This window comes from Panulirus ornatus, chromosome 5, assembly GCF_036320965.1.
Source record: "Panulirus ornatus isolate Po-2019 chromosome 5, ASM3632096v1, whole genome shotgun sequence".
In the NCBI taxonomy this organism is placed as follows: domain Eukaryota; kingdom Metazoa; phylum Arthropoda; class Malacostraca; order Decapoda; family Palinuridae; genus Panulirus; species Panulirus ornatus.
In genome coordinates this window covers 7895303-7920265 of record NC_092228.1, presented here as the reverse complement: position 1 = coordinate 7920265, position 24963 = coordinate 7895303, and the positions used below count along the sequence as shown (strand labels likewise).

The following is a 24963-nucleotide window of genomic DNA, read 5'->3' as shown; positions in this document are numbered from 1 at the left end:
ATGATTTTTTCTATCCCTATTCTTCCTATATCCATCCACATTAATACAAACCAGTATCTTGTGTACATGTATACAAACAAATATTTTTTTTTTTTTTTCAAACTATTCGCCATTTCCCGCATTAGCGAGGTAGCGTTAAGAACAGAGGACTGGGCCTTTGAGGGAATACCCTCACCTGGCCCAATTCTCTGTTCCTTCTTTTGGAAAATTGAAAAAAAAACCGAGAGGGGAGGATTTCCAGCCCCCCGCTCCCTCCCCTTTTAGTCGCCTTCTATGACACGCAGGGAATACGTGGGAAGTATTCTTAATCCCCTATCCCCAGGGATACAAACAAATATGGACAACATAAATCTGGATAAAATCATTCTTTTGCTCTTATTATAATTACATTGTTAGTATCAATGAGGGTTGACTCACCTATTGCCAGCTCATCCATAACAAAATCAAGATTAATAACAGGAATGGAGAAACTCTTCTCATCAGCCTCTGGTTTGGAGTTTATTTGTAGCTTTGCAGTCGAGCATATTGGTCCAACAACTGTAAATGGAAGCATTTTGTGTGAAGTGGCATAAATGGAGACTGGTTTCAAATGACGAATAATCTAATGCACAAATGGAATGACTATTCCTGAAAATAATTCCATTTAGTGTGCAATGTCCCATTAATAAAGTACAAAATTTGGATACTACCTTAACCTGGATACAAAATCTAGATGTAAAGTATACATAAACCTGATCTATGTTTCTTAAAAATAGGTTCTACTGACATTAGAAATCTTGCACAAGGAATGATTCTCACTGCAATTAAGTCTGAAGAGTGCACATGGTCCTATTTCTACAGGATGTAACTTTAGCATAAACTTTACATACAACATCCATCAAATACATAGGCAAGTGACAGCTGACATACTGATGATGTCTGATCATCAACATGACAAGTATGATGTGTGTGTAGTGTCTCCTCTAAAGTGAAAGGAAAAGATGAGCATAAACCTTCAGCAATGTACACAACATGCATATACGTAGTTATTTCTAAAAATAAGTTCTAGTTATCATATGACCACAATCTCTTAACTTGGTACTGCATACAACTTACTTTGCACTTCTGCAATCAATAAATGCTTCTCTCACACTATACAAAACATAATAGGTACTTCCACACAATCTATACACACACAGGGGATGGGGTCCAAGAGTAGATATTCCTCCAAATTTAGTATAAATTGATAATTACACAACACACAGTGAACTCGTGCTTCACACCTTCCAGTACACTCTACACAATACTGTCTTCTCCACATACCTCATATGATATATAAAGGTGCAAAATATATTGTACTTTCTATGATGTACTGTTGACATACTGAAGAACAAAAATGTGTAAACAAGATATATGGACTCACTGTATTTCATTCCCTGAGGTACATGTTTTTGCGAAGCAATGAGATCAGTAAGGCACTCAATCATCTTCTCCTTGGGTTGGCTGGATTTATAAAGGAGATCAGCAGAGGGGTTCCAGTATACACCTAAGCTATCCAAACTATTCAGCTGGAGTGGGCAGTACACAAGATATTTCATTAGCAAATTTAGTAACAAAGTAATTTCATAAAGAAGTTATTCTGAGCTAACATTCTACAATGATTACATTACAGTCTTTTTGTCAGAGACAATTTCAAATCAGCTAATTTACACATTTCAGTGTTCTTAATTGTTTTATACATGACCTTTTATGAAGGTTCTCTGATTATATTTCAAACCCAGCCCTAATATGAAGCTCACTTTATAAGTGCCACCTGATAAGGCTTGAAGAAATACACTAATAACATATACAATTTATAATAAAAACAAGAGACAGTTCTAAACAGAACTATAAAACCACACAAGTTTTGAAGACACCTACAAATCTGCAGATCACAAAATACTAAGAGAATTAGATCCATAATTCACTTAAGACCTACTGAATTACATCTCTGTGGATAACATTCAACAATAAAATTAAATCTGTTCTTCATATAACACCCTCAGGTTCATATAATACTATGATAATTACAAATCTGTAATTCAAATGCCACTGGCAATCACAAATCTGTAAGTTTCATTACACTGAGACAATTATAGATTTAAATTTGACATAGCACCACGATATCTACAGATCTATACATCACACAACATTAAGACAATCACAAATCTTAAGTTCGCATAACACCAAAAATTTCCATTTTTGTAGTTCAAATAACAATCAATTCCTCTTATTGACAAATGCAGGATCTAAATAGTCTCCATCATGCAAATGATCAGGATGCCCATATACTAGCAATAACCCATCTCTTGTAAGGTTACTTTCATTCTAACCTACGTCAATCTTGGACTTACTTCCTTACGTTCTTTAATATCCCACAGCTCCTCCTCCATTGGAAATGCCACATTAACCCCAGACTTTGCCCTCTAAACATTTCTAAACCCTCCCTTCTCCATCAATTTTGTTCCACTCAGTGCCAGTATATCTAGGTTCTCCTCAACCTGCCTCTACCTACTTCTCATCATGGTTACATCCAAACAAAGTTAAATACTTTAGCCTGAAGGAAAGAATTCCTGTTTGGCTCTTTCTTTTGTTCCTGTTTTTGGTGAGTGACATTTCAAGGAGGGGAGGGTTTCCAGCCCCCATCTCCTGCCCCTCTTAGCCCCCTCTTAGGACATGCATAGGATATATGGATAGTATTTTAACTCCCTTATCCTCTGTTGATCTTATTCTATAAAAAATATAACGTATCCATATACTTTATACCCTGTCTTCTTCTTATTCTATAAAATGTATAATGTATACTTTATGAATATCATTTAGACAGATATTCTATACATACGAGAAGAAATGGAGAATCTTGAGGCAACGGTGGCAACAGCTACACAAGGTGAGTACTCTCAGGCCCCAAAGGTAACCAAGAGTGATAAGTCCTGTGAAGGCATTCAATGCTTATAAATGCTCCCCATATCCAGAACTTACCCTTGATATTGTAGTGAGAAATCTCAATCTATATCAATACAGGAGAAGAGATTGCCACCACGAATGTATATATACAAGTGGACAATCAAAACACCCAAATCTTATTATCAGATGTTTTTACATTTTGTTCTAAAACCCTTAGAAAACCTAAGCAAACGCACGACTATATGTTCATGAGAAATTTCTATTTCACACCTGTCTGCCATTTCCCAGCTGAGCAATGCACCACCAGAAACAGCCAACTGCATCTCAAAAAGAAATTCCTCACCTGGCTCCTTCCTCTATTCCTTCTTTCACAAAGTAAGAATACACAAGGGGAGGATTTCCTGCCCTCTGCTCCCACCCCTCTTTGTCACCTTCTACAAGATGCGGGCGATACATAGGGAATATTCTTTCTCACCTATCCCCTGGGATAACAGGGCAAATATTGCAAACATTCTTATTATGAAGCAACAGACTATATGAGTTCTTAAGGACAAAACTGACAGGCATGAATTACATCTGTTCTCTTTACATGATGGACTAACTGGCAAGTAGTGTTTCTACCCTGCTTTAAAATCAAGTTATGTTCATTAACTGAAAAATTCTTAAGGATAACTTACCTTGTAAATCAGTTTATCTGTGTCTAAGCAAGGTTTCCAACTAGAATCCGTGCTCTTCATGGAAAGGTCATGTAGGGTTACACCAGCAGCAAAAGCAGAGCCAACGCAGCTCACAGAGTCCTCATATCTGAAATCAGGGTCTCTTGCTTCATTAAATTCCCCTAGAATTACGATATGTATTTTCTAATACTGGTTAAACTGAAACACTTTACAAAATAAATGCATGAACTTACCTTATTACTAACTTCATCACAGTGTTGAGAATGTGGTATAAAAGGATACTATATGAAATGTGTGTCTGCATTAATTAAAAGAACGTGAACTGACATATATATTACAGGCATAGAGCTTGGATGGGTGCAGATGGAAAGAGTTGGGGGCACATGGACAGAACAGAGAAAGTATTCTTAAAACAAGAGTATTAGAGAATTCTTGGGGTCATTTTCATACTTTTATCCCACCTGAAAGGGTTTAATCACTGATCTCGTTTTTTGTTTTGTTTATATATGAGAATAGTAACTTTACGTTCCTTTCAATGTTCTGTATAACTTTTCATTCATTCTCTGTTCCCTTATTGGGGATATCATTATTTCCACATCTATGTTCTCTATTTTCTTGTCAAATTGTTTCATTCTTGCCTCTCTCACTGTTAACCTTTTCTTCTTGTTCCATGCTCTTCAATTCATCTACTGTTTTGTCTCATTTGGTATCTTGCACTTTGTACTATCCTCCCATCTGCTTGGAATCAGCCCACTACTTATCTGTCTTATCTTCACATAGTCTACTTTCAAGTTTGATACAACTAGGTTATTGCTTTTGAAAATCTCATTCAGTGATCACTTTCCAGTCTGATTTGACATTATGGATATTCATGCTTTTCTTGGCTACTGTATCCCATTCACATACTGCAGGAATTTCTATGATGTTGTAATTTAAAAGGAATGTATCATTCACTTTTGGATTTGAAAACATGGTCATGTCATTTGTACAGTTCACATCAATCATATCATTTCCTCTTGTCAGTATGTAACTGACCTTTACAAGGATCACGCATTCATACAAATTTATTCGCCTTTGACCATTCACTTTCATCTGCTCTTTTCCTTGCATTTGTAACAACATCCACTATCTACCCCCTCTTTCCCGTCACATAAATCTATTCACCTTTACCATTCACTTTCATTTGCTGATCCATTACTCTTTTCCTTGTATCTCTACCAACATCTGTCATCTACCTCTTTCCCATCACTAAATAAAATGGAAGTTAAAAGTATCACGCTACATAACTGTTTGATCTGGTTTCTTCAATTCCTCACTTATGGAGTCAATTTTCATCAATACTTCTATGAGATCTTTTGGTTTGGTGTTTGGTGGTCTGTATGATACTAGGTTTACCATATCTGTGGTTGGGATGCTCTCAACAAATACTTCCCTTTTACAGTGGCTCATCATTACCTGTTTTCCCTCTAGCTTACAATAAGAGAGTGTATGTGTACTGTGCTTACTTTTGACAAGATTCTGTAAAGAGACACAGCTAGCGCATAACATTATTACAGGAAAAACTAGTTATGATGAACAAATTGTGAATTTCGTATGTCAAGTCTTATGTGTAAGATGGAGAAGTTGTACATTTTTGTACTGAATGCCAACAGCCCCCATGTGGGTTAAGCAGAAAACAAAAGAGTGCAACCTAGGCCAGAGGAGCAAATGGAGTGCTGGCAAACTACACAGCCATTATTAACCCCCCAATACCCAGGCAGGTAGTAGGTAGTACCAGCAATACCTCCCTGGTCAATGGCTGCCCACCAAATGCTACCTAGGATGATGAACTGCCTCACCTGATATGGATATCGCAGATTGTTACTTGAATGTTGCGAATGACCTGAGCAAACAGCTTCTCCTGAAAGCTGTCCTGAGATTTAGACTGGTTACCTGGATGAATGTAAAGTAAGGTAAGACATAAAAAGAAGTTTCAGTTTAATTTTCTTTCAACTATATGAAAATTAAAGCAGAAAGATTGCCTGATGCAAGAAACATTCTTAATTAATTACAAGTTAGGTCAGCAGGGCATGACAGATTTATCAACAATTTACAGTGTAAAGAAGACTTCAAAACCTAGTTTAGTACAAAGGCTAATATAGTTTTTACTTAAGAGAGGCATAAGGAATACGACTTGTAGTACAGAATTCATGACATCTAACGTAATAGCCAACACTTCTAGGCATCAAACTTACTGATACTTACTGAGAGACAACACTAAAAATGGTTCAATTGAATTTAGCAATAATTTGCATGCTGTTATCTTTTAATGCATTCTGAATAATGCATGGCTTTCATAGATCTATTCAAAGCACAACTTTCATAAAACTGCCCAGTTTAAATGGGACCCACCTTTTGTTTTAAATTTGACATTCTTAACCTTTTCATATCTTGTGCTCATCTTTATTTTTCAATGTTTCCTAACTGTTAAAAAGTATACTTATATCTTTGAGACTATTATGACAAAATTCTAGATTCCACTTTCTGTTTTCCTAGCCATACTTGGAAGAGGGCAGGTACCCATGACTGCAAAGTGTAAATATTTTCTCCTCTCAGATCTTTCCATCAAAGTCCTTACCCTTCTCCTTTTGACGGAGCTTCAACTTTGCATCCTCTGTTCGCTGGAGTGCTGCCATCTTGCTTTCATGCTGCAGGTTTTCCTCACGCTCAGCATCATACTGTATGGATGTATTGGGTACTGCAATGACCAAAACCCTTTCCACTACTACCATCCACTGATCTTTGTACAAGTTCGCCCATGGAATCTTCAGTGTTAAACGACCTGCAAATCAAAAGATTTTTATCAGTATCATATAATGTTATGCCCATTAACTGTTGCTTTCTCTGGTGGTCCTCCAAATTTCTCATTCTTTTCCTAAACATACCATTTCATATGCCTTAATTTTCTCATACGTCCACACCCCATCTTCCACAAGTCACACATCTCACTTACATACATAAGTACTGAATGTTTAATACCATCAGCTGGTCATTAAACATCATCTGATTACAACTGTATCCATCAGAAAACCAATTCACCCAGCTGGTCCCTCAACACCTGATAATCACTATACCCCTCTAAGCCCCTCACCACTATCTACCCAGCTGGTCCTTCAACACCATCTGACAACCACTGTACCCACCTGATCCCTTAATGTCACCTTATAATCAATGTGCCCAGCTAGTCCCTTAAAATACCTGGGGATGACACTAGCTAGCTGGTCCTTCAACATCACCAGATGACGAATGTACCCAGCAGGCCCCACAACACCACCTTATAAACAATGTATCCTATTGGTCCTTCAACACCACCTGATGGCCAATGTGCCCAACTGGTTCACCACCATCTGATGACTTCTGTACCCAACTGGTTTCTCAGCATTGCCAAACTACCTTTGTAACCATATGACCTTCATGCACTATGGTCTGATAGAGGTAACATTGGCATTACTAGTGTCATGATGCATTACAGGTAAATCAGTAGGCCCTGGAGCTCAGCTTCTAACCAGCTTACTCACCAATGTGGCCGAAAACTGGTCGAACAGGAAGGTTGAGTTCATCAAGGGCACTCTGTTTCACCTCCAGCTCACGTAACTCAACATCACCTGCAATATATTACATAGTATTACTCTTACATCACATTACGTTATATAAGAATAGGTCAACCCACATCACATAAAAATAGACCAGGACAAATTCCAGTTAGGTCATGCTATGGTAACTTAGATGATGTAATATCAAGTCTGGATATGTACAGTACAAGCAAGTAATGTCATGTCAGTAAAACCTAACTTAAAGAAAAATGTAATTGTGGACATTACACAGAACTCAATAATATATATAGTAACAGAAATTGGGAACAACTCTTTATCCATCTCAATGAGCAAAAACTTCCTCAAAAAGAGACAGATATAATGGATAGCAATGGAGCAACTGTTAACAGTTTGTGAAAGTCCCTGTATGAAAACAGGAAACTTGGTTATTAATGACTAATCGAATCTGTTCAGTAACTGTTTGACAGAGAGCTTGCAACATGGGTTGAAAATGAAATGAAGTCATACATAAGCAAAAGTGACAGGGAAATGATCCGCATCATCTGTCTAAGAATTAAGGTTTGCATGCAGTCTTTATCTCTATCTATGTCTGCTGTGGTTTCCATAACATTACCTGCATTAGCTTTATCCTATTTATAGTATACAAGTGGAGGACGAATGGAATAACCTGAATGAAAGAATGGTAGATACGGAGAGAGCCAGAATTGGTGTAAGTCTTATAAAAAATGTTATCCAGATCTAGCTTATTCTTTTACCCGAGGTTAATGCCAAAGCCATGATCTTAACCTTAGGAGGAGCATTAGCAATAAAATGGAAATGAGACGGAATGCATATCCGCAAATTTAAAAGTGAGTCCTCCCCGTAATGGATAATTCGGTACTCACATCACATATACACATAAACATACAAACACAAACATACTGAACAAATATGTAATCACACATATGTAGTATATGATGCACACATGTTTGAACAGCGAATGTGTTGGCGCGCGTGTCGAGCATATACGTTTTTTCTTTTCGCATTACAAGATGTGTACTATGTGTATTCTGTGTATTATGTGTATTACGCTGCTTATTAGCCAGTAGTTTTCACCCTGTTCAGCGGTACTCAAGTCCCCAGGGGTATGCCAAGGGTCTTTGGAATATGCAACGACCCCCCAGCAGTTCCCAATATCAAAATGTGCAACATTTCCAGTGTTCCCCGGTAATGGATGATGAAAATCTAATTGGGCAGACATGTTTTACTCTAAATAATAATACTAATCTTCGCAAAGAGGAAAGATAAGGGGGTTACGACTTATGGATAAAATTACGAAAATAATTCACATTTCGAACTCCACCTATGACGTGTACACGTGTTTCCGGAAACACTGACCAACCGTCGCCCCAGATGACAATCACTTGCCCGCTGACCGTCATGGAAGTTTGATTCTTCCAAGTGTGGTGCTGTTGTACATGACTGAACCAGTGCTCTACTTCTCATACAGGTAAGTAAAAATGTGCTCTCACGTTACTCTTTGAAGGCCGTCATGAATACCGTTTTATTCGAATGCCGCGAAGGGATCGTCAGGGGCCAAACTTAGTCCAAGGATTTCCCTAATATAATGTGCATGTGTATTTGTTAGAAACGTGTCACAATGATGTTCTCACGTACTAAACATATAAAATATAACAGGATAGAATATGTCGATACAGTGCACCTGGCCAGAGACATTAGGCAAATTTCTTAACACTAGAAATTATAAATAGGAAGGTCAACGTGTCTCTTTTGAATAAGGGAGTGTAAGGACCCACTGAACCCCTCTAGAATACACCACAAGTTAATTTCAAGCCCTCGATTGACCTTTCAAGTTTGTCACATGCTAAAAGTCCCTACTTTCATAAAATGTAGCAAGTCCCTATCCAAAAATTATCGCCCAGTAAGTCTCAAGACAACTGAAAAGCATAGAGGAACTATCATTCAGTTCAACCATTGTATGCGAACCGCAGAACGGTTTGCGCGTAAACGTTCATTTCTCATCAATCTGTTTGATTTCTTTCGATATGATTATTATGTAAGATGAAAGTAAGGCATTCGGTAATGTCACCCATCAAAGATTACTGGCTAAGGTTCACCTGGTATATACAATATTATATAAAAGTGGTCAGAAGGTTGCCAGGCCCTAAAACAAATAGTGAATACCGGTCATGCCTGGGAATGGTTAAGACGTAATAAATGTTACGAAAATATCAATCGAGGCACCAATTCTCTTTCTGATATACAAAGGTACTGATATGGGCTATGTTGTATCAATATTCGTAGACTTTACTTAAATAAGAAGTAAAAAAACTGCAGCTGAACCCAAATGTCTACAGGTGCAAGCTGACGCCACATTGATTAGGCTCCCAGGTGGCGAATGAAACTTGTTATCGATAAGTGCAAAGTTCTCCTCATAAGCTATGAATACGAAATGAAAAAGCAAAGTTTGAAGTGTTATGAGTCAGAATGTGAGTGTAATAATCTCACGTGAAGTACAAAAACGCAAGAGTACGAAGTATAAAAAAAAAAAAATTAGATTCAATTGGTATAGCAAGAGAAACAAGTCAAGAAACTATTCTTCACAATTTTTATTCACTGGTGCGTCCCCAACTTAGCCAAATACTCAGTTTTGATCGCCCTAGTTGATTAAAGGTCAGTGAAAAAGCTGTATGAAATTACCAAGAGATTTTCAGTTAGAGTAAGTCGTTCAAGCAACCAAACTCACCCTAACAATGAAGCTGAGCTTCTTTAACAAAGGTAATTAAAATCATCAAAGGTTTCGACACTCTTGATCTATCAGTAGTGGCTGAAAGCAACATCACAGATTTGCTTACGAAATAAACTTGGGAAATACTTCCCTTCAAGATCGAGCAGCATTTGCGCCCCCGTAAAATTTTTAAGAGCACGCCAGCTTATGCATTCTATATGCTTTTCTTTTTTTCTTCCATCTTATATTTCACCTATCAGTCAGATTGTGGGGCAGTCTTTATATATCGACTAAAAAGTAGCGAAAGAGGAACTTATTCACGGAAGAGAATGGTTGTAATGGAGATAAATGCTTATGTAGGGTGATGAGTGAAGATCGAGGAAATGTGGTAAGGGAGTGGTGCGGTAGTAAAGAAGAGCATGCTTAAGAGAGATGAAGAGGGTGTTCTGCAACAGTCTGGACATATGGAGAGGATGAGTGAAGAGAGACTGACTGAGAAGCTATGAGAAGTGGAGGGAATAAAAAGAGGGAAACTGAAGAAGAGATGAAAAAGTGGAGTAAAAGATGTTCTGAGTAATCGGAGCTTTGCCAGAAAATGCAGGAGAGTTTGAGTTTGCATTAAAAAGAACGAAATGGAACGGCGGCATACGAGGGGCAACGCTATCAGTGGGCTGAACCGCGTTACATAAAGCGCTCAGGGATAACCACGTAAAGGTCTGTGTGGCTCAGCCGACAGAAAGCTCCGGTTTCGGTGCAATGTATGTCAGAGTGGGAAAGGCTGAACAAGAATGAAAAAATATCACTTTTGACGAGGTGGTATCATTGGGAGTGAAGCCTTGTCGAAGACTTCTCACTTCAAAGTTCACAATTCCATGCTGCTGGAAGCAGCACAACATTGGGTTGTAGGAACCTTTACAACGAGGTCCTAGGTAACACTAAGGACTCTTTCCAACAAAGAGTCCTGAGTTACTTTACATTAATATCGCTTACATCAGCTAATGTCAGTATAGGCGTATAGTATGCCCGTGCGCGTCTTCCTGTTAGTGTGCACCTGTTTCAATGACTGCACGTACATGTAGTGGGTATAGGTTTGGGTAAATGTGCGCAGTGGTTGTGTGTCGAGTTCAGACTTAGAACCCAGCAAGTCAGCCGGGGTACGGTTGGTGCAATGCAGGACCAACATTGATCCTGGGTTGGCACTAGGCCACCCTTCTCGTGTCCATAATTCACTCATTTAATGGCCGTCATTCAATCCTACTGTGACTCCTCTCTATCGTCACAGAAGCCTGAAACCATTCCCAAGTCAAATCATTCCATCCCTGAAGTGACTGTATTCCCAATTTGAGATTCCCAATCTGAGTGTACGTGATCTAACCTGACCCTCATCCAAGTCCCAACAGCTTTAATTCACCTTTAATCAGTCCCTGATCCAGGCCTATATAAACCGAAATCACACCTCATCTAGGCAGCGATAAAAAGATGAAATATGGAACACCACAAAAGTGACACACTTGGAAAGTTGGAATCGACCCACCAAGAGGAAAAGACGACCAAGACACTAAGACATCAAGGGAAGCAATAAAAGAATTAATGGTTCAAGACGGTAAGCAATTGTCAAACAATGACAACAAGCCGTCAGTTAGATACCGCACGCCAATGACACCCTAACAGAGAGATGTACAGTGGAAGAGGTGATGGATAGCGAGTGGCAGACACTGATACGAACTCAGCAGCAAGATGAGGAGAAAGCCAGACAATATCTGTCTACATAACAAATGAACATACAATGAATGTCATTCTGTCAATAATGATAAACAATGACGTGGCGATAAGTACTTACGAAAGATGGAGTAAAATACACTGAGACACCACGGAAAATAAATCTCATGCCTGCAGATATGACAGAAATAACAGAAGGAAGATAACGGCATGTTATCAATGAGGTTAGTAAATTACTGTCATGAAAACGATATGAAAGTAAACACTACTGAACCAGACAAAACCGATGTTCAAAGAAAGGAGTAAACATTACTAAGCCTGAAAACGATGTTCAAAGGAGACTGAAATGAGCAGCAGCACTGCCTGACCCTGGACTGAAGGTAGCAAGTCATACATGACATACAAGACAACAATTTACTGGCAGGGAAATAATTACAAGGCAATGCAAAGTCATGTTTACAAATAAAGATGTCAGTTGCCTATTCAGTGTATGCATGCATGTGCATGGGGACAAAAACATATATATATATATATATATATATATATATATATTTTTTTTTTTAAACTATTCGCCATTTCCCGCGTTAGCGAGGTAGCGCTAAGAACAGAGGACTGGGCCTTTTTTGGAATATCTTCACCTGGCCCCCTCTGTTCCTTCTTTTGGAAAATTTAAAAAAAAAACGAGAGGGGAGGATTTCCAGTCCCCCGCTCCCTCCCCTTTAGTCGCCTTCTACGACACGCAGGGAATACGTGGGAAGTATTTCTTAATCCCCTATCCCCAGGGTGTGTGGTAAAGTGTGTGGAAGAAGAAAGTTAAGAGTAAATGTGAATAAGAGCAAGGTTATTAGGTACAGTAGGGTTGAGGGTCAAGTCAATTGGGAGGTGAGTTTGAATGGAGAAAAACTGGAGGAAGTGAAGTGTTTTAGATATCTGGGAGTGGATCTGTCAGCGGATGGAACCATGGAAGCGGAAGTGGATCATAGGGTGGGGGAGGGGGCGAAAATTTTGGGAGCCTTGAAAAATGTGTGGAAGTCGAGAACATTATCTCGGAAAGCAAAAATGGGTATGTTTGAAGGAATAGTGGTTCCAACAATGTTGTATGGTTGCGAGGCGTGGGCTATGGATAGAGTTGTGCGCAGGAGGATGGATGTGCTGGAAATGAGATGTTTGAGGACAATGTGTGGTGTGAGGTGGTTTGATCGAGTAAGTAACGTAAGGGTAAGAGAGATGTGTGGAAATAAAAAGAGCGTGGTTGAGAGAGCAGAAGAGGGTGTTTTGAAATGGTTTGGGCACATGGAGAGAATGAGTGAGGAAAGATTGACCAAGAGGATATATGTGTCGGAGGTGGAGGGAACGAGGAGAAGAGGGAGACCAAATTGGAGGTGGAAAGATGGAGTGAAAAAGATTTTGTGTGATCGGGGCCTGAACATGCAGGAGGGTGAAAGGAGGGCAAGGAATAGAGTGAATTGGAGCGATGTGGTATACAGGGGTTGACGTGCTGTCAGTGGATTGAATCAAGGCATGTGAAGCGTCTGGGGTAAACCATGGAAAGCTGTGTAGGTATGTATATTTGCGTGTGTGGACGTGTGTATGTACGTGTGTATGGGGGTTGGGCCATTTCTTTCGTCTGTTTCCTCGCGCTACCTCGCAAACGCGGGAGACAGCGACAAAGTATAAAAAAAAAAAAAAAAAAAAAAAAAAAATATATATATATATATATATATATATATAATCAATACCGCGAGTATACGTATGAAGATGTGTAGGTAAGGAGAGGGAATATAAATTAGCATACACATGTCAGTGTGCACGAGCGTTCGCACGAGTTGGTGTGGGAGCGAGAGCATGTTGGGATGTGGGAGGCAACAGAGGGATGTGAGCAAGAATCACGTGGGTATGATAGGGTCTGGAAGGTGGTTTGCAGCCTACCAACCCTTCCGCAATCACGTTCTTTATGTTAGCACCTCAGTTCCAGCTCTCCGTGTATTTCTGATCATTTCAAAAACTTTATCTTCTCTTGGGGAATAAGGGACGTCTTTAAGAGCACACAACACACAACAACAACCATCACACATCATATCCATAAATGTCTGCTGTATTAAAGTTCGATTTTCTAGCTAAGTTGGTGTGCCTGCCATATGTAAACATAAGACCAAGCAGCTACATCTGTGGGCTGCAAATCACACTGGTCACGTTTGAGAATCACTGATCCAACCCATTCATAACATAATACACTTCTTAAACCTCGTGTCCTTGCACCACTCAACTTGAAAAATCGTTTCACTTGCAGCTGATTCCGTATCCGTGTTTGCCAATCATTACCCCGAACACATATACTTTTCTATGTGCAATAAATTTCACCTGACAAGTATATAATGTATGAAGACTGAAATAAAAATGTCTGTTCCTCTTGTTGCACATTGACTGATAAGTTACCTGCCAGCTCACTCACCTCCCCAGATGCTCAGCTTGAGTTTAGATCCATCAAGATTTTCAATGTAGGTCCCCAGGACTCTGTTTAGCAACTCTGACACTATGCCCTCGAACATCTTGACATGGATTTTTCAAGTACAACAGTAAATCATCGTCGGCAAGTGGTTAGATTTCCCTGCGACCGATTATAGATCCTACCTAACTGATCTCTCAACCTACACTGACTGTTTATGGCGCCGCCCACAGTTGCCATTGCTGCTTCTTCCCTTCCACATGACGCAATACAATGTAAACTTTTTTTTTGTGCATGTCAAGTGTTGAACTGAGATATTTTTACATTATCAATAAAATGTTATGAGTCCTTTGCCTTTATGCTATTCGATAAACATGGCCTTTAATTTTAGATACGTAAATAAAAGGAATTATTTCCACACCTGGCAACAGAACCACAGAGCTCTGCAGATACATGACATCGTTCTTTACAGGATTTTAAAGAGATATGGTTGACTAATTTAGTGTCGTCTGCATACAGAATTGTTTTTCTAAAAAGCTATGTTTGCCATATTCCATGACATGAGAAGAAAAGAAAGTTGAACAGGTTAATCTAGCAATGATGGCGCGACCAGTCTAAAACCCAGCCACCCCTGCCAAAATGAGTATGAACCCAAAAAAGTAAAGATCCGTGGAGTTGTTCATCCTACTTTACAGAGTATCCATTAATGATAAGCAAAGAAAAAATCAGTTGAAATGAGCCCAGTTTTTTATTTCAAAACTTTGACCGAGTCAGTATTTGTCAGGGCCGATATTGACAGAGCTGAAGAAGCTTTCCCAAAGGCAGAGAAAGGGCGGGGTCGCCACACCGGGGTCCCAGCCCCCACCATCCCTGGGTGAATGATTCCAACTATAAGTCAGGCAAAGCTGATTTAAGTGTTTTATGTTTGATACAGATAAAGAAACGCGTAGAGAGGCTGATCCTTCATGTATACCGTAACCGTATCAAAGATAGTATGAATTTTAGGTGTAATGCGCCAAGAAATGGACAGGTACAGCGTCTGGAGACGAGGAGGGTTCCATCCTGCAAGCCCTTGCCACATGCAAAAGAATGCAGGAAATGACATAATTTTTATTCATAGCAACATTTATTTGAGTGTTATAAAAGATATATTATGAACCCGGCAATATCTTAGAAGTACAATATACTCATTTAGTTTATCTTATCTTTCAAGACTAGGTTCTTACATTTATTTTAAGAACATTAGCATTATCGACATGAGTCCAGATGCCAGACGCTCATTCGAATAAATATAAGATCCAGTGGATTTTTTTTTTTTAGACAGATAAGAAAGGAGTGTAACAGACTCAAGAACAATAAAAGAGAATTTAGGATATTCTAAAGTAATCTTGTATAGAAGGCATGGGCATTTCATAACCAGACTTCGATTTCGAGGCATAACAACTTCTCTGAAGTGTATCGACTTTTGAAGCAAGTTAACAAGGGTTTAATCATACTTGCTGGAAATAATATATAATTCAGAGAAATGAGGGTAATTTTGGTCCTGGGTCTATCGATTCCTAGCGTCATTGACTAAATACATTGGCTTTCCATTTTCTTCCGGCCTTTGCCGAACTCTTAATCAAGTGGAAAACCATTCCGTACACCAGTGTTATGCGACCATCAGTTAGATATGGATGAAACATGCGAAAGTCCTTATTCACTTGAATGACCATCACAAGGGGAGGGAAATGGCAATGAAATCGGTTTAGGTCAAGCAGAAGTGGAAACATTTATATCAAGGAGTGACTCCAGCACCAACCAAGAAGGAGACATATAGAAAGTCGTCACATTCTTCCTCTCAACCTGACCCTGGATTCTGTATAATCTGTGAAGATGTTCCTGCTGGGTTGTGAAAGAGGAATATTAGTAAATGTGAACCGTGCAACTGTTAGAGTGTTGACATACAAAACAATGTAACACTGTCAATTGTGAGGCAGGAATCTGTAACTGACAAGGACGTACTTCCCATCCCGAGAAGCAACAGGACACACCTGGGGTCCTGCAGTCCTCCTGGCCCAGCGCTGTTGCTGCTAGGTACACCTGCCATGCTAAAGCAATTATCTCGCTGATGGAATTGCATTTGTGATTATAAAAAAAAAAGATAAATAAGCTCTAGAGGAAGAAATTTCGAGCGCCATGTCTAAACACCTAGCGAAGAACATCCGAGACAACTACAGTGCTTGCTGACCAGCGACGCATTTCCTGCGTCACTGTAAATTCCCGTCTTGCCCGTATAGTTTACTTTAGGCTTCATCAGTTGGCGGCTACGTCAATGTTTACCATTGGTCACACCGTAGATAACGTGAGTGACACCGGTGTCTTGTGCAGCCTTGGGTATGTGCAGCGTGCATAGACCATAGACGCAAGAGTCTCGTACATAGTTCTTCGAATTCCTTTACTGACAGCACACGGCGCATACCTGTACGCCTGGAAACGCCTTGAACCATCGCTCGGCCACTCGGTAACTCATATCTCCCGTAGGAGCACTGCGGGACCTCTGCAACGCCTTCTTCGTCTTACACAACGCATTATTTCTCCTGCTGGTAACAACATTAGACGCGAGCAACGCCTTTTCCCTTCAACACAACAACGAGACCTTGACAACTCCCACTTATAGTACAACTCTGGGACCTCAGCAACGCTTTCTCCCTTCTGCAGCACCACTTCAGGACTTAAGCAACGCCTCCTCTCTCCCGCACCAGCACCATGGGACCTCAGTAACACCTCCCTTCTGTAGCTGAAGCACGTCCTTAAACAAAGCTTCCTCTCTCCCGCAACAGAACCACAGAACCTGATCAACGGCTCTATCCTCCTGCAGCACAACCCCAAGACCCCGACACACCTTCCTCCGAAAGCAGCACCTCTGGAAGCTTGCCTCACCTCTCTCCCTGCTCATTTAGCAGTAGCACCTACTCAGTAGCTTCACGCCCTTGTACACATCATTATAGCATTGTTGAATTAGCTGTGTTTTATGGACATACCTGTCACCCTCAATCATATCTTGATGTAAAGGAAATAAGACACGTTCGGTAATTTAAGCAAGACTGTGTTCCACTTAAAAAAACAAAAGTAAAAAGCTATTACAAACGTCACGATTTATTTTCTCAGTTCCATCCCATGACTCTTGGCTGAAAGGTCTGCATCAGTTTAAACCTGGTAATCGATGATGATTTTCTTTTTTTAAAGTTGATGGTCATGAAGGGAAATAAACCCTTCAGCACAACAAAATTCCATTTTATAAGAAAATGACAGATGGTTATTATAGCAAAAATTAGTGGCCACTCTGCAACCCCTCCCATAAACAAAAAAGAAAAAAAAAATCTGACCCCGCTCCCTAATGGCAAAGCAGAGCCAGATGTATGATGCTCTTGCTTTAGCCAATGAGATAGACAACGTTAGCAGCAAGAATGTACCAGATGTATGATGCTCTTGCTTTCGTTAATGTGGTCGACAGTGTTACCACACACAGACACACATTGCTCTCTACGTGCAGAAAAGTTTGGTTGTGAAATGACAGTGAAATATGACTCGGTCAACGAAAATAGCAATTATTCGTTCGTACATATAAAGATGTCATATACCCCAGTTTCTCTCCGTGATATGCAAATAGTGATCACCATTGTCTTGTGTCCTCTGTATCCACATTTAGTCGCATGCATTGACTGTTAGAACGGATGGGTGTGTGATATCTGTCTCCACAAAAGATTCCTGCATAGTCACTTGGTTAATCCTCCTCGCATAGTCACTTGGCCAATCCTCCCTTGTGCCGTCCCGTAGCACACCCCACTTTTCACGCTGTCCTCTCGCACGCCGGCCAAGGGCTTTGGCACACCATTTACCCCTAACCTCCAACACTGATACACCACATATCCCTCGACCAGGGATGTGGTATACCAAGTAACCCTCATCCTCTGCTCTGATACACCAAGTACCTCTGACCTGAGCTCTGGCACACCAGGTACCCCTGACCTGAGGTCTGACACATCAGGTACCCCTGACCCCGAGCTCTGATACACCAGGTACCCTCTGACACATCAGGTACCCCTGACCCGAGCTCTGGCACATCAGGTACCCCTGACCCGATCTCTGGCACACCAGGTACCCCTGACCCGACCTCTGACACGTCAGGTATCCCTGACCCGACCTCTGGCGTATCAGGTACCCCTGACCTGAGCTCTGACACTAGGTACCCCTGACTCGAACTCTGACACATCAGGTACCCCTAACCTGAGTTCTGACACATCAGGTACCCCTGATCCGAGCTCTGGCACACCAGGTACCCCTGACCCGAGCTCTGACACATCAGGTACCCCTAACCTGAGTTCTGACACATCAGGTACCCCTGATCCGAGCTCTGGCACACCAGGTACCCCTGACCCGAGCTCTGGCACACCAGGTACCCCTGACCCAACCTCTGGCACGAGGTACCCCTGACCCGAGCTCTGGCGTATCAGGTACCCCTCACCTGAGTTCTGACACATCAGGTACCCCTGACCCGAGCTCTGGCACACCAGGTACCCCTAACCTGACTTCTGACACATCAGGTATCCCTGACCCGAGCTCTGGCGTATCAGGTACCCCTGACCTGAGCTCTGACACTAGGTACCCCTGACTCGAACTCTGGAACTCCAGTTACCCCTGACCCCAAGCTCTGCCACACCAGGTACCCCTCGTTCCGGACTCTAGTACCCCTCAGCTCTAGACTCAGAATGCCTCACACGTTCCTCAAAAGGGAGGTTGGTCAACACCTCACCATCCCACACCTCACTTAGAGTCTCAGTCATTATCATATGATTTTCCCCACAGCCTCAGCAAGTGACTCAGTCGCTTCTCTGTAATTGCTTACGCTCGGTACCTACGCAGTACTTTCCACTGTGCAGTAAGTGCACAGTATTCTCCGTCATGCAGTACTTGGGATATTGCTAATCTGCTCCATTATTTCATGTTGTACGCAGAGCCGCCACGCTAACCCATGTGTCCTGAAAAGGCCACTACATTACCCCCATGTTGTCCAAACAGGTCACCAGGGCACTACACTACCCCCATGTGTCCAGGCAGGACACAGTGCTACACCACACCCATGTGTCCAGGTAGAACACAGAGGCGTTAATCTATCATGGACCTGTTGGGTCACGTTTGTATATCAGGATGACGACCAGCAACCTTTCTGTTGTCATAATGACCAAACAACAAGGTTACGTGACTACCAGATCTCATAGAGCTTCTGTAGGAGGGATTGATGTTGCATGCCGCAGTCATGAGCAGTCGGGTGGATATCGTTTGTGCTTTGTGCAGCAAAAGGCCGAAGACGTGGCACTCGGACCTTATAGTTCCTGAGCCAGGAACTGTACTAGGGCTGGGTGATGCCTGTGACGTGGTATTTTACGTGTGGCCTGTAGACTGGCAAAAGAGACGAGAGGAGGTCGATGCACGATCGGTGATTGGCTTACAGACAAGGAGATGGCAGAATTACTCTGGTTAGGGTCAAAAGTGGCTCTGAGCTCTTACCTAAGTCAGTCAGAAGTGACTGTGAGGTTATTATCAAATAATGTAATGACAATAGTGGGCAAGTGAGCCGACCTGTGACTGATGTTATCATCCAACACCTGAGAGTGAGTTTCTAATGACATGAGTGAGGGAGTGAGGCTAATGACATTTCTTACTTTTAACTTCCTGCCTTTCAATAAGCCGAACACAGAGCAGTTAAGGTGTCCACAGTGGATGTTGCATCTTGATACTTGCAGTGTTGTAGGTACAAGGGATCTTTATATCGCAGACGAAAATGAGCAACTCGTACATGCCTGGGGGAGTGTCGTTTCATAAGGGTTTTATGTTTAAATCTGGATTAGAAGGGGCAATTGTTGAGAGCTTGTCGGGTCACTTCACTGTGTATATGCCTTGTCAGTGCTGTGTTTTGAAAATGTATATGCAACAAAATGAATCGACATGTACTATTACCCCCCTCACCCCATACCAACCCACTCATGCACCCATCTGAAACAAGTCATGAGTTACGTACATGTAACTCTTTCTCGTCTGCTGTCTGGACACCACCCATTTCTGTAACACTAAGACCGTCGGTTCATTATGTACATGATGTGGTCATACTTTCATTATCTGACTATTATGCCGAGAGAAACAGAAAAATGTTGGTAATAGTTACGTACAGGGAATTTTACAGTTTCTATAATATCATATAATTAGGAAACTTATTACTTGATTATGAAATATTATGGATGATTAGATTCTTACTCGAACCAAAGCTGGACCCTTCTGAGTTGTGCACCTGAACCACCCATGGTTAAAGACTGACCTGAAAAAAAAATTCTGGTCAATAAAATTAAGATAGTTGTCCATAAAATATAGCGTCAAAAGTATTGTTTTCTCTGATGCGAATAACTGGAAAGAAAGAATTGAACTGGTGTGGTATCAAGTACATACGTGTGAAGGAGTTATCACCTGGATTGACAAAGAAAAGAAGAGACAAACATTACTGAGTCTCCTCCCTCGATAAAGAGAAGAGAAATACCCATGGCAGTGTCGCCACACTTTCATTTTCTGACACATTTCATATCCAGAGCAACAAAATAATGTTGGGGTCAGATCTCTTACTTAGGGAAAAAAAAATATCAAGAACAGTTTTCGAAAGGAATGATTGTCTAAATCTGTTTATGGAATTGCATATACAGCATGAATCAAAACATATTTAGAAATAAGATCTGCCTATCTTTTTAACGTTCATGAATATCCTATTGTCTAAATTTCTCAGAATCGTGATTTTACTGTTTACGAGAAGATGGATGGAATGACATTATCTAATATGGAACTGACGAATTCATTATAAAGATAACGGTTCAGCAACAACGTCCACAGAAAATATCAGCGGGTCTTCGTCCGGCCGTGTTTGGTAAGAAAATTGACTCCATCCCCGGTGCGTCCGTTTCCGGCCAGCCCCTGAGAAGACACGCAAGAGCTGGGAATAAGCTTGACAAGCTGATTCATAGAGGAAGTCATAAATAAGGTTTTATTCTGGACCCGCTGACTGAGGTGGTAAGTGCCAAGCTTGGGTTGTGGATATAGTTTACCGCCTTTATTATTTCCAGTCTTCCCTGGAATGGAAACATGAAGGGATCAGGTGGCTTTCGTCATGTAGAGCAAGACGCTCAAGTCTTACCATCGCAAGGAGGAGATGGGAACCAATCTTCTGAGGGAAGCCTTGCTGAAATCCTGGCTGCCCTGAGAGGACAGGCCGCCATGAGGCATGAACAACCCGCCTAGCCTCGGAGCATGAGATGTTTGCCTGTTTATTTCTGACGTTTACGTATTCGCTGCACACATGTGCGTGTTCACTTATGATGTTTACGTCTTGGTTTATGATTTCACATATTCACTTGTAATGTTTACTAATTAACATGTTTACGTCTTTGAAAAATGGTGTTCATATGTTCGCTTCTGGTGTTGCCAGTGTTCACTTTAGGTGCCCGCGTGTTCACTTCTGACGTTACAAGTGTTCACTTTTGGTGTTACTGGTGTTCACTTCAGATGTTGACGTGTTTGTTTCTGGTTTTCCCTTCTAGTGGTGACGTGTTCATTTCTGGTTTAGAGGTGTTCTTGTGTTTCCTTCTTCACTAATGCTCTCGTAAACAGTTCTGACATTTACTTGCTTAGATCTTATGTAAATATGTTCATACCTCTGTGAACACCATGTACAGTACTATACCACTTATCCATTACCACCATGATGGTACCATGCACTTACATCCTTCACTACCATATGATGTAAAATCCATGCGTTCTTCACAGCCACGATGGGACCATGTCCATGCATTCCTCATTACCTTGATGGTGCCATACCAATACATTCTTTCACTACCATGATGGTACCATACTCATTCTTCATTTCCATGATGGTACCAGTAACCATACATTCATTTCCATGATTGTACCATACCCATACATTCACTACCATGATGTTATCACCGTTTTACACACCACCATGATAGTACCATACCCTTACATTCTTTACTACCATAATGATGCCATACCCTTACATCTTTCACTACCATGACAGCACCATTCCATTATCAAGATGGTTCAATATCAACCACAATATAATATACCCCTGCATCTAAGCCCATGGTAGTCCATACCTCTACTTCCATTATGGTATAGTCAATGCCTCCATCACTACCATAACACACTAATAATGTAACCTCCATTACCATGATGGTGCTATTACATCCATCACTACCATAACACACTAATAATGTAACCTCCATTACCATGATGGTGCTATTACATCCATCACTACCATAACACACTAACAATGTGACCTCCATTACCATGATGGTGCTATCATACCGCAGCCTCTTCCACTACCATGATGTAGCACCATACTATCACCTCCACTACCATGATGGTACTTCATCACACCACTGCTGTAATGATACGATACCACTGCTTCCAATACTAAGCAGGTTTAGGACCATGTATAGTACCACTACCCCCAATGTTATGCTGGTGTAATGCCATGTACCACACAACTATCTCCAAAATCATGCTAGTGTAATACCACGAACCATACCACTACCTCCAAAATCATGCTGGTTTAGAACTATTGACCTAACCACTGCCTCTAGTGGTTTAATACCATGTACCATACCACTGCCTCCAGTGGTTTAATACCATGTATCATACCACTGCTTCCATCATGCTGGTGTAGTACCATAATGGCACATTACTACGCACTACACCACTACATCCTCCTCCACCATCACCAACCATCTTTTGGTTCTCGATCCAGGAACGTCCGGGTTTTGGACCTTAGGCCTACCGCCGCCAAGGTCAATAAGGGCGCCCAACTTCATGCTTCGTCTCCCAACCAGGGAAAAAAAAAAAAAAGATAAGATCCCTTAACATCTTCTTCAGGCGTTAAAAGATGATAGAAGCCCAAGACCACATGTACATTCTCACTCTACATGGCACCCTGACATGTCCGACTCTGAGCCTCCGAGAGTAACGGTTAACTCTGGGCTGCCGCCTCTCTCACTTCACCATTGTTTATTATCACTATAACACTTCACGTTACCGCTTCGTCGGTCTGTATCTAGAGTTTCATATTACTTTAAAAAAAAGAGAAAGAAGAAAAAGAAACATTAGTTTTGATACAGCTTCTTCATGATCTGCTGTTCTATATGTGAATTTTGGATGTGTAAGGTGGTACGTTGAAATGTGGCTGGACAGAGAGAGCAGACTCGGGAGGATTTTGTCAGTGGCGCTCAGAGATTGTTTCATCCGCCACCATCCACTGGAACAGTTAGTTAGCCCACAAGAACACAATTCTGAAACTCATATGTAATTGTGGTCAGTGACCATGATTTTTTTTTAGTGGTCAATGAAATTGTTCAGTGGTCATGGTATTGGTTCAATTATGATTTTTGTTCAGTGATTGTTCAGCGGCCATGGAGATTGTTCAGTGGTATCCTTTTAAGTGGTCATGGTATTTGTTCAGTAATCATGGTATTTCTTCAGTGGCCTTAGAGTTTGTTCAGTGGTCATGGTATTTGTTCAGTAGCCTTAGAGTTTGTTCAGTGGTCATAATATTTGTTCATTTATCATAGTATTTATTCAGTGGTCCTAGAATTTGTTCAGTAGTTATGATATTTGTTCTGGGATCATGACATTTTCTGTGTTCATAAGACTTCTTCAGTAGCCATGGGTCATGGGGTCATGGTTTTTTCAGTGGCAATGGAATTTATTCAGTGTTCATGTGATTGTTCAAGGGTCGATTTTTACTCAGCGGTCATGGTGTTTGTTCAGGGATTGCTCACTTGATACAATGTCTGCTCATTAGTGTTTGTACAGCTATTGTAATGTTTACTCATTGGTCATTGTATGTTTATTAAATGGTAATGGTGTTTGTTCAGTGGTCATGATGTTTAACAAGTGGCCATGATGTTTATCAAGTGGTCATAATGTTTGTCAAGTGGTCATGATATTTGTTCTGTCATGATGTTTGTTCTGTGGTCATGATATTTGTTCTGTCATGATGTTTGTTCTGTGGCCACGATGTTTGCTCAATGGTCTTAATGTTCTTTCACTGGTCACAATGGTTCTTCAGTGTCTATGGTGTTCAGTGGTCATGGTATTTCTTCTGTGGCCATAATATTTATTCAGTGGCCATAGTGTTTCTTCACTGGTCATGATGTTTGTTCAAGGTCCATTGTGCTTCAGTAGCGAGAATATTGTTTAGTGGCTATAGTATTTTTTGGACGGTCATGGTGTTTGTTCAATTTCACGATGTTTATCATCTTGGTTGTTCAGTTTCGTGATGTTTATGTAGGTGCTGTTATGTTTGTTCATGTTTTTTTCATCGGTTATGGTAATTGTGGAGTAGCCATTACGTTTGTTCTGTAGTCTTAGAATTTGTTCACTCTCATAATGTGTGTTCACTGGTCATGATTTTATACTGGTTATATTCGGTAGTGTTTTATTACAAAGGTCGTGGCGTTTTTTGACATCATTTTGATAGCTTGTGAACCACAAGGTAATCATGAGGTTTATTCATTGTTCATGAACTCTATTTAGTGTTCATGAGCTTTTTTTTTTACACCGACTTTTATAGCTGTTCAGTAGTCGTGATATCTATTTACTTGCTCTATAAAACATGGGGCTCTGTCGTAGTCTAACAGATCAGTTCACAGAGCAGAGGGAGTTTTTAACCTCAAGCATCACGGTACGGCCTGTAGGTGTGATGATATGACTTGTTGTGACTTGACCATATTGACCAGGGGTCGTCCCTTTGTACTCAGTGGGTGAAGTAAGTCCACACAC

General features: G+C 40.8%; 1 protein-coding gene across 1 annotated transcript in view; it reads right to left on the bottom strand.

Moving 5' to 3' along the window:
- The window catches only part of Vps13 (vacuolar protein sorting 13C), a 162948-nt gene extending 148647 nt beyond the window's left edge, over window positions 1–14301 (bottom strand). Inside the window, exons 1-7 of the mRNA XM_071660546.1 lie at window positions 14095–14301; window positions 7160–7246; window positions 6220–6423; window positions 5441–5534; window positions 3603–3729; window positions 1403–1547; window positions 418–537 (exon numbers count right to left, since the gene is read on the bottom strand). Of these exons, the coding sequence (XP_071516647.1) occupies window positions 418–537; window positions 1403–1547; window positions 3603–3729; window positions 5441–5534; window positions 6220–6423; window positions 7160–7246; window positions 14095–14191 (874 nt within the window). The 5' untranslated portion in view covers window positions 14192–14301. The remainder of the gene's footprint in view (window positions 1–417; window positions 538–1402; window positions 1548–3602; window positions 3730–5440; window positions 5535–6219; window positions 6424–7159; window positions 7247–14094) is intronic.
- Between the last annotated feature and the right edge of the window lie 10662 nt (window positions 14302–24963).